Source organism: Maudiozyma barnettii, assembly GCF_903064755.1.
Source record: "Maudiozyma barnettii strain CLIB 1767 genome assembly, contig: KABA2_02, whole genome shotgun sequence".
NCBI classification, from domain to species: Eukaryota; Fungi; Ascomycota; class Saccharomycetes; order Saccharomycetales; family Saccharomycetaceae; genus Maudiozyma; species Maudiozyma barnettii.
Genome location: NW_024545239.1, coordinates 265,873 through 284,150, shown reverse-complemented (window position 1 = coordinate 284,150; position 18,278 = coordinate 265,873). Strand labels below are relative to the sequence as shown.

General features: G+C 34.2%; 10 protein-coding genes across 10 annotated transcripts; 7 read left to right on the top strand and 3 right to left on the bottom strand.

Annotated features, from left to right (window-relative positions):
* Nucleotides 1-308: 308 nt before the first annotated feature.
* Nucleotides 309-2,867, top strand: KABA2_02S02992 (uncharacterized protein; the record flags this gene model as incomplete). The annotated part of the gene is made up of 1 exon (XM_041548832.1): nt 309-2,867. One exon carries the CDS (start codon nt 309-311, stop codon nt 2,865-2,867), a length of 2,559 nt encoding a protein of 852 aa, XP_041404766.1.
* Nucleotides 2,868-3,392: 525 nt separating this feature from the next.
* RPL33A (60S ribosomal protein eL33) lies at nt 3,393-3,716 on the bottom strand (the record flags this gene model as incomplete). The annotated part of the gene is made up of 1 exon (XM_041548831.1): nt 3,393-3,716. One exon carries the CDS (start codon nt 3,714-3,716, stop codon nt 3,393-3,395), a length of 324 nt encoding a protein of 107 aa, XP_041404765.1.
* Nucleotides 3,717-5,167: 1,451 nt separating this feature from the next.
* KES1 (oxysterol-binding protein KES1) lies at nt 5,168-6,493 on the top strand (the record flags this gene model as incomplete). Its single annotated transcript, XM_041548830.1, has 1 exon — nt 5,168-6,493. The coding sequence occupies one exon, from the start codon at nt 5,168-5,170 to the stop codon at nt 6,491-6,493; it is 1,326 nt and encodes a 441-aa protein (XP_041404764.1).
* Nucleotides 6,494-7,129: 636 nt separating this feature from the next.
* NOP53 (Nop53p) lies at nt 7,130-8,494 on the top strand (the record flags this gene model as incomplete). Its single annotated transcript, XM_041548829.1, has 1 exon — nt 7,130-8,494. The coding sequence occupies one exon, from the start codon at nt 7,130-7,132 to the stop codon at nt 8,492-8,494; it is 1,365 nt and encodes a 454-aa protein (XP_041404763.1).
* A 465-nt stretch (nt 8,495-8,959) lies between these two features.
* On the top strand, nt 8,960-9,823 carry KABA2_02S02904 (uncharacterized protein; the record flags this gene model as incomplete). Its single annotated transcript, XM_041548828.1, has 1 exon — nt 8,960-9,823. The coding sequence occupies one exon, from the start codon at nt 8,960-8,962 to the stop codon at nt 9,821-9,823; it is 864 nt and encodes a 287-aa protein (XP_041404762.1).
* A 205-nt stretch (nt 9,824-10,028) lies between these two features.
* Nucleotides 10,029-10,520, top strand: PPT2 (holo-[acyl-carrier-protein] synthase; the record flags this gene model as incomplete). Its single annotated transcript, XM_041548827.1, has 1 exon — nt 10,029-10,520. The coding sequence occupies one exon, from the start codon at nt 10,029-10,031 to the stop codon at nt 10,518-10,520; it is 492 nt and encodes a 163-aa protein (XP_041404761.1).
* Nucleotides 10,521-10,563: 43 nt separating this feature from the next.
* On the bottom strand, nt 10,564-11,433 carry ATG5 (Atg5p; the record flags this gene model as incomplete). Its single annotated transcript, XM_041548826.1, has 1 exon — nt 10,564-11,433. One exon carries the CDS (start codon nt 11,431-11,433, stop codon nt 10,564-10,566), a length of 870 nt encoding a protein of 289 aa, XP_041404760.1.
* Nucleotides 11,434-11,752: 319 nt separating this feature from the next.
* Nucleotides 11,753-13,291, top strand: KABA2_02S02838 (uncharacterized protein; the record flags this gene model as incomplete). Its single annotated transcript, XM_041548825.1, has 1 exon — nt 11,753-13,291. The coding sequence occupies one exon, from the start codon at nt 11,753-11,755 to the stop codon at nt 13,289-13,291; it is 1,539 nt and encodes a 512-aa protein (XP_041404759.1).
* Nucleotides 13,292-13,462: 171 nt separating this feature from the next.
* Nucleotides 13,463-16,198, bottom strand: KABA2_02S02816 (non-specific serine/threonine protein kinase; the record flags this gene model as incomplete). Its single annotated transcript, XM_041548824.1, has 1 exon — nt 13,463-16,198. One exon carries the CDS (start codon nt 16,196-16,198, stop codon nt 13,463-13,465), a length of 2,736 nt encoding a protein of 911 aa, XP_041404758.1.
* An 802-nt stretch (nt 16,199-17,000) lies between these two features.
* PRP46 (mRNA splicing protein PRP46) lies at nt 17,001-18,278 on the top strand (the record flags this gene model as incomplete). The annotated part of the gene is made up of 1 exon (XM_041548823.1): nt 17,001-18,278. One exon carries the CDS (start codon nt 17,001-17,003, stop codon nt 18,276-18,278), a length of 1,278 nt encoding a protein of 425 aa, XP_041404757.1.

The following is an 18,278-nucleotide window of genomic DNA, read 5'->3' as shown; positions in this document are numbered from 1 at the left end:
TTCAGAAATTGGTGTAAATCTCCTTCTTTAGACTACCTTTATTGATTAATAAGAACTTTTTTTTATTTTTGCTATCAACATTCATAATACCAATTTTATAGTATTATAACACACTTTCGAATTTACTGTTTTGTTTGGAAACACAACATTCCAAGAAGTAAGAATCGAAGAACCTAACAAAAGTCAATACTATACCATTTGACCTGAAAGTTCTCTCCTTCTAATTCCTGAAAAGTAAACAAATAATAAACACTAATATCTATATTCAATTTTTATTTTATTCATTACTGCATTAATCAAAAAAAAAAATGTCAACCGATATTAATAATACAAATCGTCGCCACACATATTATGGTGGAAGTACTACTATCACGATTCCTCATCCCAATGTATCCAACTCCCATACATTAACACATTTAACTACAAGTCCCGAAAATAAAATTCAACGAAAGAAATATCCTTCCTTTGGTCCTTATATTATAGGATCTACATTGGGTGAAGGTGAATTTGGTAAAGTCAAATTAGGTTGGACAAAGGCTAACACTACTAATTTTGAGATTCCAAGACAAGTAGCCATTAAATTGATTAAAAGAGACACTATCCAGAAGAATTCAAATAAAGAAATTAAAATATATAGAGAAATTAATGCATTAAAACAATTAAATCATCCGAATATTGTAAAATTAGATGAAGTATTACAAAATTCGAAATATATTGGGATTGTACTTGAATATGCTTCCGGTGGTGAATTTTATAAATATATCCAACGAAAGAAAAGATTAAAGGAACAACCTGCATGTAGACTCTTTGCACAATTGATTAGTGGTGTTTCATATATTCATTCAAAGGGATTAGTTCATAGAGATCTTAAATTAGAAAATTTATTATTAGATAAAAATGAAAATTTAATAATAACAGATTTTGGGTTTGTTAATGAATTTTTCTCATCAAACGAATTAATGAACACTTCATGTGGGTCTCCTTGTTATGCAGCTCCAGAGTTAGTAATAAGTACAAGACCTTACGAGGCAAGAAAGGCTGACATTTGGTCATGTGGTGTGATATTATTTGCTATGTTAGCAGGCTATTTGCCTTGGGATGATGATATTGAAAATGCAGATGGCAATGATATTGCAAGACTCTACAGATATATTACACAAACAGCATTGAAATTTCCAGAATATATTAACCCTTTACCAAGAGATTTATTAAGACATATATTGATTTCAGACCCAACAAAGAGAGTCAATTCACATTTTATTAAAGAACACAAATGGTTATCATCTCATTTACCTTTCCTTTCCATAACACCCGATGAATGGGATAAAATTGCATTTTCTAAAAATATTTTGAGATTACCAAAACATAACAATAAACAAAATATGAACAATGGTAATAACAATAATAACAATACTCCTAATAATAACCTAAATAATCATTTTAACAAGCCTCGTCCTTTATCTGCATGCTCTACAAGCTCTACCAATTCAAATGGTGAAAAGAGAGATTCATTATTAATAGATTCAACATTATTGGTATTCCCTGTTCCACCAAGAGAATCTCAATCACACGTACTAACTATGTCATCGTTACCATCACCTGAAAGAAGACCGTCCTCTTCAAGACATGGTCATACGAGAAGTAACTCAGCTGCATCATTGGCGTTGCAAGCCGTGGTGGATGCAGAACGTGAATTGTTACAACAAAGACGTAGAACAAGTAGTATCACGTCTAGCAATAACAACAGTAATTTTGCCATAAAAACTGAAAGTGGTCCATTATCCAGAAGATCTACATCTTCTCATAGTGAACGAAATGTGATTTATAATATGAACTCACCTTCTGCTAATTTATCTGGTATGAATACATTTGGTATATCGACATCATCATCGTCTCAAAATGGTGATAGTTCTTTAATGAATAAAAGTAGTGCCATTTTGGAGAGCCCGACAAAGACGTCGAATATTAATCATGAATTGTCCATTGAACCACGACTACAGGATGATCAAGCTAAGAATACATCATATTTCCATTCACAAACAAGCAACGGACATCGAAAATTAAGACCAACAAGTTATCATCCTGGTAATTTTTCCACGGTATTAGAACAAAATGGAACGATTGTCGATACATGGTCTCCACCGATGTTACGTAAAAGTAGTGGCATGACCATCAGAAGAGAGTTATCACCATTTGAATCACCTCCTAAGTTACAAAGAGACAGTGGTGCAGCTAGATCTGCGCAATCCCTTGAGATATCCCCTAAACTATATCCACGTAGATCTTTTTCCATAAAGAGTAAAATATCTTTGGATATTGAGAGTGTCTCAGGTGACTTAATCAAGTCCACTGGGAATATCGATACCACTATTAAGAAATTACACGAACAAGTTGACGAATCAGCATTAAAACCAATGAATATCAACAATAAGGCCATCCAATCACCAAACAAGAGTAATAGTAAACCGAATGATGATCTTGAGGCTGATTTACCACTAAGAATGAGATCAATTGACCATACCACTAAGAAAAGATTTAGTTTATTCCCATTTTACTCAGGTTATCAAGATAATCTATCATATAGACATCAGGATGGTAAAGAAAATATCATGCATGAATCGGTTACCAGCACTAATAATGAAGGTAGAAGGTCATTAAATCAACATAATCCTAGCAACAATTCAAAACAAAGAGCATCAATAATGATATCATCAATGAATGAGTATCACCCGTCATTACCTACAATGAGAGAACATCCGGATGATCGTGAAGACATTATTCCACATCCAACACATCAACATTCACATCGTCCATCTGCGACCAGAAAAGTCATCAACTTCTTCAAGACGAGAAGTGTAAGATTGTAACGACTACATAGACATTTTTTATATTTTAAAATTATTTAATAAATCATAATGAAAAAAATCAAACGTACCTATAATACAAGTAGTTAATCGTATAATCTATTTATTGTATTAGTACATAAATACATCACAAATAAACGTGTAAGAACACACTAATGAGATCAATATATATCAATATATATATATATATATATTAGAGTAAAAGAAACAATTTTTTTCCATGTGTCTCATTTATTGTGTAAATGTAAAAAATTAATTTTTTATCAAATGTGAAATGAATAGAAATTGTTACGTGTATTACCTATTTTAATAATTTTTTTATATGTTTTTTTATAATATTTTTAAATTATTATTTTATATGATGATATGAGAGTGAGAGAGTATGGCTTTTGTTGTTTGTTATTATATCCCCTTAAATATTAATTAAATAATTAATTAATATTAATATTATTGTTATTATTGTATAAAAATGAAATGAAATGAGATTTTCAAAAGAAAGACAATTTCAGACAAATAAAAAAAATTCGTTTAAATGTTAGATGGATATAGGAAGATTCTAACAGAAGCACCGAAGGTCTTGGCTGGCAAGTTGTTTCTGAACTTAGCTCTAACAATACCAGAGTTACCGTGAGTTCTGGTAACCTTACCCCACATGACTCTAATCTTAGAACCTCTAATTTCCTTGGAGGCTCTGTAAACGTAGGCAATACGCTTACCTAAGTAGAATTGAGCGTCTTGTGGAGTACCAACGTTTTCAATTTGAATCAAAGAGACATTTGGGTTGTTGACACTCTTGGATCTTTGGTAAGATAGATGCTTACCTTTAACGTATAGTCTGTGAGATTCAGCCATTGTAGTAAAATATATGTATATATCTTGTTGTTGTGTGGTTGGATGGACGATTTCTTCTACTTTTTGAAAACAACAGCAATACACAAATACCAATGTTAATATATAAATATATAGATAGTTCAAGATAAGGTATTAGTATTACTTGTTTGTTAGATTAGTTTAAACTGAAAATGGTAATGGTTAATACTATGTGAACAATCAATCAGTCAGCCCAGCATATTCACAATTACGCGATTCAATCTGCCTGTCTGTCTCACTTACTGATAGTGTGTAAGAGTGAAAGAGATACGTTATCCACGGTTTAGCAAAAGTTCACCAAGTAACGTAAAGTTGAATAAAAGAATTATCCAACCTGGGGGGGGGGGGAGGTGGCTCCAGGGGCTCCAAGGGCTCACAGGGAAGTCCCTCTCTTTGCTTCACCGCGAAATCAGAGGGGAGACAGAGCCCAAAGTGAGACAAACCCTGTCCGCGCCACCGCCAGCAACCCTCACCTCACCTCACCTCACCTCACCCGCGTCATCACTCGCTCTGTTCCTTCGCTTCGCTTCCACGACAGAAACAAAAACAGTTCAAAACCCAGAATTCTCCGGGTGTACAGATGTAGTGCTGTGGGTGCACGGGTGCCAGAACAGCAACAGCAGTCACACGGCCCAAACAGAACACAGAAAGAGCCCATATCACGTGGCACGAATGCGCAGTCCCTTGCAGAACCGCAAAAGGACTTCCGCGGGTTGCAGCCCAGACTCTCCCGCAGAACGTGTTCTCGCACGCACACACCAGGCCTCCCCCGTTGAAAGTGACGTAATCGGCACAGAATCGACTATTTCTAACAGAAACCGCGCAAATTCACGCTCTTCCCACGCCAGGGACATTCGTTATTGCTATTATTGTTGCTATTGTTGCTATTGCAGTGAGAGAGAGAGAAAAACGATATAAATTGTCAGCGATGGGTAATACTGGTGATACTCGGAATAGGTGGTGGGAGGACAGGGCAGACGAAGATACTGGAATTTTGGTCTAATTTATCACACACAATCGATAGATTGCGATTTCGTTTCTTGGTTTCAGTTGAAATAAGGTAAACAATCTATTAGTTGCAATATACACATAATTTGATTGACTTACGTATTTAATTAACGTAGTCCTTTTCTTTTTCGTTCTTCGTTAAAATTTGTTAAAATTTGTTGTTGGAAATTACTATCTAAAGGGATTATTGGTCTTCTTTTATTTTAGAAATCGATAAAAAGTATCCTGAATACTTTTTGATTGCTAAAGAAAGCAAAAAACAACGGCAAAAAATTTGGGATTTTAAATATATATATATTATTCTTTTAACCAATTCACATATCCGTGGTTATCCCCTCTCTCACCCTCCTTTTGTTTTGCGTGCTATATTTCCCTATCATCCATTCAAAAAATAAAATAATAAAAAAATATCAACGAATTATATCATGTCTCAATACGCTAGTAGTTCCACCTGGACTTCTTTCCTAAAATCAATTGCTTCATTCAATGGTGACTTATCTACTTTGTCTGCTCCACCATTCATTCTGTCTCCTGTCTCCTTATCTGAATTCTCTCAATATTGGGCAGAACATCCCGATTTGTTCCTACAGCCCTCCTTCATCAATGAATCAAATTATAAAGATGAATACCCTCCAGAATTAGAAGTCGAATCCGCAGAAGTCGCACGCATGCTAAGCGTCACCAAATGGTTCATCTCCACTTTAAAATCCCAATATTGTTCTCGTAATGAATCCATGGGTTACGAAAAGAAACCCTTAAACCCATTCTTAGGTGAATTGTTCGTTGGGAAATGGGAAAATAAAGCGAACCCTGAATTCGGGGAAACCGTCCTATTGTCTGAACAAGTATCTCATCATCCTCCAATTACCGCATACTCAATCTTTAATGATAAGAATAATGTTAAATTACAAGGTTATAACGAAGTCAAAGCAAACTTCACTAAATCATTGATGTTGACTGTGAAACAATACGGTCATACCATCCTGGATGTTCATGACGAATCCTATTTGGTGACTCCTCCACCTTTACATATCGAGGGCATCCTTGTGGCTTCTCCATTTGTAGAACTAGAAGGAAAATCGTACATTCAAGCCTCGAATGGGATGGTTTGTGTCGTGGAGTTTTCTGGTAGAGGCTATTTCTCAGGAAAGAAAAATACTTTCAAAGCTAGAATCTATAAGAATAATGAAGAGTCTAAAAGCTCAGAAAATGCTCTATATACGATACGTGGCCAATGGTCTGGTTCTTCAAAGATCTCGAAAAACATTAAGGACGGTAAGAAAATTACTACTTCCGAAGAGGTTCTTTTCTACGATGCTGATAGAACTCCTGCTGAACATCTAGTAGTGAAACCAATAGAAGATCAACATATGTTAGAGTCTCGTAGAGCTTGGAAATCAGTAGCAGAAGCAATCATTGGTAACGATTTCGATGGCATCACAGTCGCAAAGACGGAATTGGAAGAAACTCAAAGAGAATTACGTAAAAAGGAAGAAGCTAAAGGCATTCGCTGGCAAAGAAGGTGGTTTAATGAAGTCGATTATGCTCAACCACCTGCAGATGAAAAGAATGAAGTGCCTGGTGATAATGATACGTTTACTTCCTTGGCTACTCAATTGAACCTTTCTTTGAAAAATGTGCCAAGTGGCTCTTTAGTTGGTGATAAAGAAGACAAGAAAGAAGAGTTGACTGCCATACATTGGAGATTCAAGAGAGATCTATGGAATGCCGAAGAAGAAATCGTTTTATAAGATGCTAGTAATCATATTCGGTTTCTTTTGTCTTATCTGCTAATGAATAGCTTTGTTTGTACCGCCCAGATTTCAAGAGTGATGGATTTGGTGATAGAAACAAACGTACACATCTAGTTCATACCTTTCATACTCTCCCAAAATAATTGTTTATTTTTTTGTATATTTCATCAAACACTCTAATGTCAACTTATCGTTTTTCTTTTCTGTTTCTATTACTACTAGTAGCACAACTAAGTGTTTTCTCACTCCCCCACCCACCCTACCATTCCTCTTTTTGTACAAATAATATATACGTACATATGTGTATATCTACATCCTTGATTACTTAACATACTTGAACCCTTTAGGATGCCACACATAGATATACCTTTGATTCTATCTCATTTAACTTCTCTAAACAGCGGTAGTTGCCTTATGACCTTTTCTCTCTCTGCGGATCGTCGCGTCTCACGAATTTCGACATCTTAAAATTTTTTTTCTGCGTTTTTTTAAGAAAGAAAGAAATTCATTTGCGATGAGATGAGCTCATCATTATATATATATACCTATATGACAGTCCTCTTGTTTTTATTTAGTTATTGCAGCTAACAAAATACACCCACCAGTCAGATCTATAGGAATACCTCGTATACAATGGCCCCATCTTCCAAATCAGCTAGACCTGCTCAGTACAAACAGTCCTCCAGAAAGGGTAAGAAAGCCTGGAGAAAGAATATCGATTTAAGTGAGATTGAGAAATCTTTAGAGGATAAGAGAGAACAAGAGATCACTCATGGTGTTGCTGATTTATCTGAATTGAAGAACGATGCGTTGTTTGCGGTAGATGCCACTGGTGACGATGAATTGAAATCTAAATTGATCAAGAGAAAACAAATTAAGAAAAATTTGAAAAGTAGAGAGATCTTGGAATCTATTAAGACTAACTCTAAGGTGTCAGCATTGAAACATCATAAACATGATTCTACCATGGACACGGAGAAAAAAACTAAAGTACAAGGTGTTTCTAAGAAAAAATTGAATAAATTATTGGCTTTAGCTGGGAAAGTCCAAGGTGAAAGTAAGTTGAAAACCCGTCTTAATAGAGATGGTTTAATTAAATCTGATAAAAATGATCTATGGGGTGAAGAACCAGTATCCAAAAAGGATGGCAAAAAGTCTGTTACTTTACCTTCCGGGATTAAATTAGATGTCAAATCAAAGACAGATATCCCAGAGGAGTTATTAACCCATTCTACCACAAGTTGGTCACTTCCTTCTGTTGTACCATCTACATCTAAGATTGAACCAGTTCAAGTACGTAAGTATGAAACTGTTCCACATTCTGGTAAATCTTACAACCCAGAGGCCAAAGAATGGAATTCGTTATTGATTACAGAATATGAAAAGGAAGTTATCAATGATGAGAAAAGGGTTAAATTAGTTGAATACAGGGAAAAGATAAAACATTTAATGGAAACTTTGAATGATAACGAAGAGGAAGAATCTTCTGACGAATCTTCAGATGAGGCTGAAGTTATCACTGAACAAAACGAGGATGGTTTAGATTATAGATTATCGACTAATGACCCAGTTAAGAATAAGAAAAAAACTAAATATCAAAGAAACAAAGCTAAGAGACACGAAGAAAAGGTTAAATTACAACAGGAGTTGAGAAGTTTAAAGATTCATGTCAAAAAATTGGAAAAGATAGAAGAAATTGGAATTCTTGTAGCAGAAGAATCTAAGGTTGAAACCACAAGTAAAGTTACAAAGGAAAGAAGACATAACAAAAATAAATTAGGTACTAAATATGGTATTCTGGATGAAAGGTTAGAAATTAAGTTTTCAGATGAAATGTCTGATTCCTTGAGAAAATTGAAACCAGAAGGTAATCTACTTTACGATAATGTTAGAAAATTACAAAGTTCAGGTAAGATTGAATCCCGTATACCACTTAAGAGAGGTAGAAGATACAAAAAAACTGTCACTGAAAAATGGACTCATAAGGATTTCAAATAAGGAAACACCTATCTACCATATTCTTGAACCCATTATCATATTATTAATATATTTTGCATTAACTCTCTTATTTGTTTTTCGATAATTCATAAATAAGCAAGACACTCATATTTGAATTAAAACGTTCCACACACACACTTATATATATATAAATATCTTTTTGTACACTAATATTATTTCTTAAAAGACTCCATTAATATACATTCTTTGTGAAATTAATCTTTCCTACTCATGTAGTTTTTGATTATTAAGCAATAAAATATATCGTTACTCCCCTTAAAATGAGAATTTTTTTAAAGCGCATCAATTTCGATCAAACTTAAAGGATTATAAAGAAAGACTCCATCCCCCCTTTTTAAACATTAGGTACCGAAATTTTATTTTAGATCAACTCCAACTCAATTACAATTGTGTGATTGAGGATAATATAAATAATTAACCCATTATCGTTTAAAAGAAAAAAGTATGAAGTTTAATGGTACTTTACACAGATATAATGACCATCAAGTTGCTTTTGAATATGAACCAGTCGGTTTACCAAATGCATTAATCATGATCGGTGGTATGACAGATGGCCTAACTACTGTTCCATATTTAACCAATTTACCACATGTATTAGAACCATTAGGTTATTCTGTAGTACAAATACAAATGAAGAGTAGTTTTATTGGTTGGGGGACATCTTCTGTAAAGGAAGATGTGACTCAAATTAAGCAATTAATTGGTTATTTAAAATCTGAAGAAGGCGGTAACAAGAAAGAAATAGTAATAATGGGACATTCTACTGGTTCCCAAGATGTTATGCAATCTCTGTTAAGTATTAGCGATGAAATAAAGGCCGGTATCCTTCAAGCATCATGTTCTGACAGAGAATGTTTCACGTTGTATGCCTCGAAGGAAATAAGAGATGATTTAAACGCTAGAGCCAAGAAATTGTTGGATGAAGGTAAAGACGATGAAATATTATCTCGTGAATACATGGCATACACAAATGACACTCCAGTGACAGCTTATAGATGGTGTTCAGTTATGTTGCCGGAAGGGGATGACGATTTCTTTTCTACAGATTTATCAGATGATGCATTGAAACAAACATTTGGTAAAATCAACAAACCATTCTTAGTCGCATACTCAGAGAAGGATGAATTTATTCCTCAAGATATCGATAAACATGCTGTTTTGAAAAGATGGGAATCTATCAGTAATCCACAGTTTTGGTCCCAAAACTCCGGAATTGTGCCTGGCGCTTCTCATGGTGTTAAACAACCAGCTTCGCAAGAGTTTTTGTATGAAAAGGTATCAGCTTTCTTTGAAGAATTTAATTTGTAAATACATTTAAATAATATTTCTTATAGAAATAATTTTTATTCTAAAAAATATATCATTGTGAGATCTCAGGATTCAAAGTTGAAAAAGTTCTTCTTCCTTTGTTAAACATAAAAAAATTAACTAAAACAGGAAACGATATATAGTTAATCCAACCATCACCAAAGCAAAAGCAAAAGCTATCGCCATTCAATCTATACCATATCAAATGAATAACATACTAGGAATTGGAACAGACATTGTGTATATACCAAGAATGATTGGAATTTTGAAAAGAAATCATGCTATTGGAGATTATCGAAAGCTGAAAAGAATAACAAACAAATTTATGACTGTAGTGGAACAAGAAAAGTTCTTCAAGTTACTGAATAAGTCTGAATATGTTGAATCAAACAAAGAATTAATAAATTATACCGCTGGTATATGGGCTACCAAAGAATCCATACTAAAGGCACTTTCAGGATACATACCAGCAACCGAAGTTCCTCCCGCCCAAACTATATATTCAAAGTTGTTTACGAAATCAAATAAAGAATCAGGATCGCCAGTAATCCAAATCGAAGCATCGTTTCCAAGTATTTGTCCAACTTATAGTGGATTCTACAATCGGTATATCTTGAATCGAATTGAAGTTGATTTATCAATCTCCCACGACCATGACTATTTAATTTCGTATTGTTTAATTAAATCTACACAATGATTGATCTATAAATATGGTAATATATGCATATATGTGTATACCTCTAACATCCTTTATCATGTGTGAAGTCTTGGGAATATGTAATGGTCAAATGCAAAAACCCATCACAGCTGAAAAAAACTGAGTAGAGGAAATGAAGATCGAGGTCTAATGGTAAGCATATTCCTTGAGATACTACTGTTCCATTTTCAAACTTGTTGTAATCACAGAAATCATCAAGTAGTCGCCTCAAGGTTGTATTTTTTCCTTCATTATTAACGTTTGGCACCACTGGATGATACAGACTATCTGTTTGCCCCTTCGTATGTAACACAACAGGAATATTTCTAGGAGATTTAGGAATAACCTTCGAACTGATCTGTTCAAATGAATCTGGGGTTCTATTAAGAACAGAATTCCAAAATAACTGCGTATCGTTCATATGAAGTGACATGACTCTTTTGGAAGAGCCATTCAGTATAAAACATGACTGTTTCCATTGATGCATCCAATACTTTTGGATCTGACTATCACCATTGATGATAGGAATATGCATAGCAGGGAACTCTTTTCCATACACTAGCTTAATCTTCCATATTTGAATGAATGTGTCTTTATCAGAGATACTATCCATGGATTCTATTCTAAGGTTTGAGGTTATATCATATAAGGCTCCTATCGGTATGTTCCAGAGCAATAATTTACCATCTGACTCAAACCATACATTGGTTATTATTTCGCTTAGATCTTTTCGGAGATGATCCTTCACTCCACGTAAAATTGATTCTGTAAACAATGAGATATATGTCTCTCTCGGTATTCTAATATTAACATAGAGAGATTTATTGTTATCTGTTGCAATAATTAATGATTTGTCTATTTCGATTTGAACATTTAAGGTTCCTTTCCATACTAGTCTTTTAATCTCATCCATTATTTAACAAAATTTCTGAACTACCACAAATGGTATTCCTCAGTCATACACATAAATACTTCTTGATATCATATATTTTACACGGTTTATAGTTATGTAACATATATAATAATTTACTTTAAGTAATCATTGTTATATTATCTGTGCCCTTTATTTCCAGAGCACTGAAAATTGAAAAAAAAGTATTTTGAGATGACCTTTCAATTTCAAAATGTCAAAAACAAAGGAAAGAAAACAATGATTCATAATATAACCATTTGTAGAACTCTGCTTGTATTCTTTTTTTATATTTTCGTGACATATATATAACTATACAGTAATGAAGATTTTGAGACAAGCAGATGAGGATTATTACTTAAGTACGGAGTGGCTCTGGCAAAAACATGAAAGCGACAATATTATTGAAGTCTTCGATGCTCCAGATAAGATATATTTATGCTTCGGGATATTTTTAATAGATAGGCTAAAACTGTCAAAACCAAAGACTCTAGATGCTATATATAAAAGTCTATCGAAAGAGTTAGAGTATTGGAATCAACACTACCCTTGGTCAGAGTTATCCAGTTTTAAATTACAATTGAGAGAGTTGTCTGATTCAACGCCCTATCTATTCGGTTATAAATGTACACAGGATAATAGTGTTGAAGAAAATGCTCTTATACTTGGAATATTACACAATATATCTCAGGGATTTGGTCCGGAAATATTCGTAAAAATATGTGACACTGATGGTGATTTTATACTAGCCGATTGTAATGACAGCATACCCGAAGAATTCAATTATCCAGTAGCTAATAATAGATTATGGCTACATGAAGGTAAGTTTAAGTTGATTCCTACCTACTTTTACCCTGACAGAGGACTTACGCAAGGAGAATGCATTGAATTTTTAGGTAAAGCTCATTATAAACTAGTAACGGACCAAAAGCTGATGAGTGAAATTGATAAAAAATATATCCAATCTTTCCCACACGAGCGTTTAAATGATTTACAATTGTTGAATATCAAAATTGGTGATAAAGAATGTCTAGAAATCTTAAAACAAAATCCAACCACCCTAAATTTTATTATTAAACAATTTCACGTAATTGATGTCGAAGATCCGGATATCTCGAAATACAACGGAAAGGGTACAGAGTGCACATTTTTGATATCTAGAGTTTTTTTAGATTTATTATCTCTTTATATGGATTCAAGGGGGTTGAAGAGAGATCAGGGAGAAGTACAATTATATTCCGGTGAGATCATATCTTTGATGCTAAAAACTCTATTGGAGGATAACACATTGGCTATTCAAGAAACAGATGGTTTACACATAAAACCTGGAGTGCATCATATGAATACAACCTTTCAAGATTTTGATTTCAAGAAAAGGTCATTATCTGACATGATAGAACTGAAGGACGATATGATTCCTGATCAGGAAGCACTTGACAAGGTAGCAGAGTTTATTTCTCAATCCAGTACCTTGCAAAAGAATACCTCGCAAAAGAAGAATTCGCAATCGTCTACAAATGAATCTAATCCCGATTCGGAGGTTAAAGACTTTTTTAAATCGGAAAATATTGATATAGACGATGACGACTTCTTCGAATTTTTCCTTAAGGATGGTCTAAAACTTCCACAAGAAAAAATAGATGAATTACAACAACTCCAATTTGACCCAACTGCCTCAGATGATGATTCTCTTGAGAATGACAAATTTATGGATGGATTTGGTGATGTAATGGATAATAACGATCTTGATGAAGGCCTTATGAATGCTTTAAACGAATCCATGAAATGGTTAGGTGTAGAAGGCATGGAGGGGATACCATTTGATCCACTGAAAAAGTTCATGGCTGACAAAAAGAAATAAGACTTGACGGTTATTCAATTTCTTTTTTATACCCGTCATTGATATTAAATACCACAAATCATGCTTAAATGTTCTATTATGTTATGCCTATATTCACTTATAAATAATATATATAATAATCCAATCGTTTATTCAATAATTGGAAAACACTTACAAATTTTCAATCTGATTCTAATCTTCAGGGTCCTCATGATCTTCCGGGTCCTCATGATATTCGCTTTCTTCATTATCAGCATTTTCAATGGAACCTTCATCTTCCGTACCTGTAATGAATGATTTTGAGTCATTATTGAATGCGGACCACTGACTTCCTCCACTAACGTCTCGTCGAGATAGTTCAGGATTAGAAGTTTTTGTGAAGCTGTGACTTTGTCCTACCATTTGCGTATTTGGAAGAGAAATACCGTCATTATCACTAGCTTCAACAATAATGTCATCTGGCTTTTCTAATATATTACTTTGAATGTTTGAGGTGAAATTTCCTTGCTGGATATCGGAGTCATCATCCACAGAAGAAGATTCCTCTCTAATAATATCATCAGTTCCCGGTTGTGAATTATTTAGGAAACTTGGTTTTTTGCTCCGTCTTCTTCTACCAAGTGAGCTTCTTCTGGGTAACATATACTTATTGCTATTTGGTGAAGGCCATGTTCCATTACTCTTTTGAACAGAAAAATGTGGTAGAACAGAATCCTTTGGATTCCCTCCATCTTTATTCCGCGAGAACGGTTTTATCTGAGTTGTAGTTGTTGTTATATCGTAAAATGAGTCCGTCCTTGAACTTCTTTCAGAGGCACTAGATGCTTCGGACCGGACGCTTAAGTTTCGCCTCAAATATTTTCTTGATGAAGGTGGTTTTACCATAAGATCGGGGTTTGAATTCAGAGAATATTGTGAATTCCCATGTTTTAGTGTTGGTTTAGCAGAACTGTCAAAACTGTTCTGGAAAGTTGTGTTTCCATCTGTAGAATAATCTGATGTATTTGTATCATTAGAAAACTGGGAAACATTAGACAATGGTCTTACTTCGGATAGTTTAGGTGAAACTTTAAGATCTGAATATGATGAACGTATAACTCGCAAAGAATCTCCATCATAATTAAGTAAAGAGGCTTGTCTGGATGTGTCACTAGACGTGGTTGATTTAAAACGTTTCACTACTGATTGTTCGTAGCTGGTGGAATTTAGTTCACTTGGGAATGAGGCTCTTGTGGTACCCTTGCCTCTAGGGGTTTCAACCTTCTTTGTAGCCTTGAGTTCTGCTGCTGTTTTACTTTTAGGCCTCATAGATTGTGATTTCCTTTTATTTTCCAAATCCCCCTTATCACCATTTGTTTTCTTAAAAATACTAGTTGACTGAGAGTGTTGTGTGACGGAGCCCCCATCAGTTGAATGATTATCTGTACCTACAAACTCATCAGTCAATCCATTCTGACTATTTAAGTACTTTTTCTGTTTAAAGAAATCCGAAAATTTCTTAAATATATTATTATTCTTCCTCATAGAGTTTTCTCTCATCACCGGCATAGAAGAAATACGTATGTTGTTTGTTTTATTTACAGGGCCATCCATCAGTGTCTTCGAAGCTCCATTATCAGTCGGATCATTTTTGTTGTGACTTACATGTTGTATGATAGGTGATAAAGATATAGTATCCGCGGTTTTATTTATCATCTTACCTATAGATGCAACCTTTGTTAATTCCAAAGAGGTTCTGATGATTCCTTCACTGTTTTCAGTCTCATGGGACGTCTTTGGGCCATCAAATACATTTCTAACAGACAAAACAGATTTATTTCTTCTTGGTCTAAGTGAATGCTCATTCTTATTTTGCTGGTCTAATAGAAGGAACCATAACCCAGATAAATTGTCACATTTTCTTTTTATCACAGAATTCTTAATCGCATGGACATCAAATCCACTTCGCCGTAGCATCTTCAATAATCTCCTCTCTTTTTTACTATGAAATCTTGATGTACCGTCTCTTTGTTTTAATATAATTGCATCTGTCTCTTTTAAGATAGTAGAACCATACGGACGTAAGAATGGATGTTCTAAAATTTCTTTCATGGTGGGTCTATTGATAGGATCCTTAGACAATAGCTTTGTTAATAAGTCTTTTGCATCCTCTGTAATAACAGAACTATTGTAATCTGGTGTAGCATTAACTATTTTCCATTTTATTTTAACTTGATCTTCCTCATCGAATGGCATAGAACCAGTCATCATTGTGTATAATATAACTCCTAAGGCCCATATATCAATCTTAAAACCATCATACATCTTCCGTTCTGTTAATTCGGGTGCCATATATACTGTTGTCCCGCATACAGTTTCTAGTAAGGATTTCGTCATACATTCCCTAGTAAAACCAAAATCTGTTAATTTAGCTTTCCCTTCTTTATCAAGTAATATATTTTCTAGTTTTAAATCTCTGTGAACACAATTTAGGGAGTGTGCATAATAGACAGCTCCACATATCTGTGAGAATAATTCAATACATTGGTTTATAGGTATTCTTTTCATTTTCAATAAATGATCGTAAAGTTCTTTCCCAGAACAATATTCCAATACCATCCAAACTTTTGTCTCTGTTACTATTACTTCATATAACTTGGTAATATGTGGATAATTGAATTGTCTATGGTAGAATACCTCTCTTACTATGTTAGGATCTTTCTTATCACTTGTCTTCAAGACCACCTTATGATGTGTAAGTTTGTGACAAGCTAGATAAACTTTCCCAAAACTACCTTCACCAATTTGGTTAAGAATTTTATAATTACCTACATCACATAGTTCATCGGATTGAAACTGACTGTAAAGTTTATTGTATGAGGTCCCTATAATTGCTTTAATATTATTTTGTTCAGCCTTCGTGATAGTTATGGCTGCAGCATTATTCATTATCCTTAATTTTACTGGTATCACTTATTAAAACTGAGATATACTAAGCAATGATATACCAAATCCTTTACTATATACTATTTCTCCTATTGATTTACTACCCAATAAAATATCGGATTTTGAGGAATTAATATCTTAGAGCTAATCCACGAATAAATGGCGTCGCAAAAAGGGAGGAAATATTATTATTAATAATGATATAATTACAAAGTTTCAACGTATGAATTACTTATCCGTTCCTCAATGTTCCTTTGCAATTATTGATGCTAAAGATTGAATATGTCACTGGATTTATCGCCTCTGACAATTTCACCTGAAATATACAATAGTATGACTAATTTGAAATAATTCCTATTTGAATACTTTGGATATAGTATTTCGTTGTTCAAAGAATGTGTTATACTTGAAACACGAAATTGATTGATGTAGCCTTATTTCCTCTAGTGCAAAGGGCCGTTTGTCATGAAGAGTTATATCGTACACAATTTGTTTACCATATTCGCTAATATCAACAAGCTTCCCCGTATTGAGCGACTTTGAACAAATTTAATGTACGACATAAAAGTGAAAAAGAACTTAACTAAAATCAGTATGAATAGTTATGAATGGCTATAACCCACAACTGTAACTTAGGAGATATCACAAGTACTATCAAAGTAAGATCGCATTTAAAAATTAATCTGTGTGTGCTCTAATATATTAAATTTTCAACGATTATAATTAGGAAATAAGAAAGATCTTGTACTATTTTTAAAATTGTAATATTAATACAGAAGAGACAAAGAGCCCTCTTTAATAAATAATGGATGATTACAATACAGAACCTGAAAATGTTGTTTTGCAACAGATTGACGAAGTATATAGAAAAACGCGATGGATGAATCAGTTTAGTTCTATGGCAACTCTACCAAAACATTTACAAGATGAGTTAAACAATAAAAACCATATAGATACGCCCACCCCAGTGTCAGAAAAATTGTCACAGACGAATAATACATTATCAAATATTGAAACTAGTTTATCAAGCTCAAATGATCCTATTATCGAGCATTCAGTAATGGAGAGAAGGAGGCAATTATTATTACAGAAACCTAAATGGCATGCACCATGGAAACTTACCAAAATAATTAATGGTCATCTTGGGTGGGTACGATGTGTGGCAATTGACCCTGTGGGGAATGAATGGTTTGTCACCGGAAGCAATGATACCACGATAAAGGTATGGGATATGTCTACTGGCAAATTAAAAATTACTCTTGCAGGTCATGCTATGGGTGTCCGTGGAGTAGCTGTCTCTGAACGTCATCCATACATGTTTTCTGCAAGTGAGGATAAATTAGTGAAATGTTGGGATCTCGAGAAAAACACAGCAATTAGAGATTACTACGGTCATCATTCGGGGGTCCACACTGTATCGATTCATCCTACCGTTGATTTAATTGCAACTGCTGGTAGAGATAGCGTCGTTAAATTATGGGATATTAGAACGAAAGAAGCTGTGACGACTTTGGTTGGACATAAAGGCCCAATAAATAAAGTGGAGTGTCTTCCAGTGGATCCCCAAATTATAAGTGGCTCAACTGATGCCACAGTGATTCTATGGGATCTAGTGGCAGGTAAAAGCATGAAAGTCTTAACACATCATAAGAGAAATGTTAGAAGTTTATCGATGCACCCAAAGGAATTTTCATTTGCGTCTGCCTGTACGGATGATATTAGATCATGGAGATTACCAGAAGGGTCCTTATTGACAAATTTTGAATCTGAGAGCACTGGTATAATCAATACTTTAAGTATAAACGAGGATGACGTACTGTTCGCTGGGAGTGATGATGGGAAAATGTCCTTTTATGATTACAAGTCTGGACATCTGTATCAGTCGATGGTCACGAAACCTACTAGAGGATCACTATCTAGTGAACGTGGAATACTTACGAGTACGTTTGATAAGAGTGGGTTTACATTAATAACGGGTGAAACTGATAAGAGTATCAAAATATGGAAACAATCCAGCACTGCCACACCGATAGAAGATCCTGGTTTACCATGGAACCCAATGTCATCATCACAAAGATTTTGA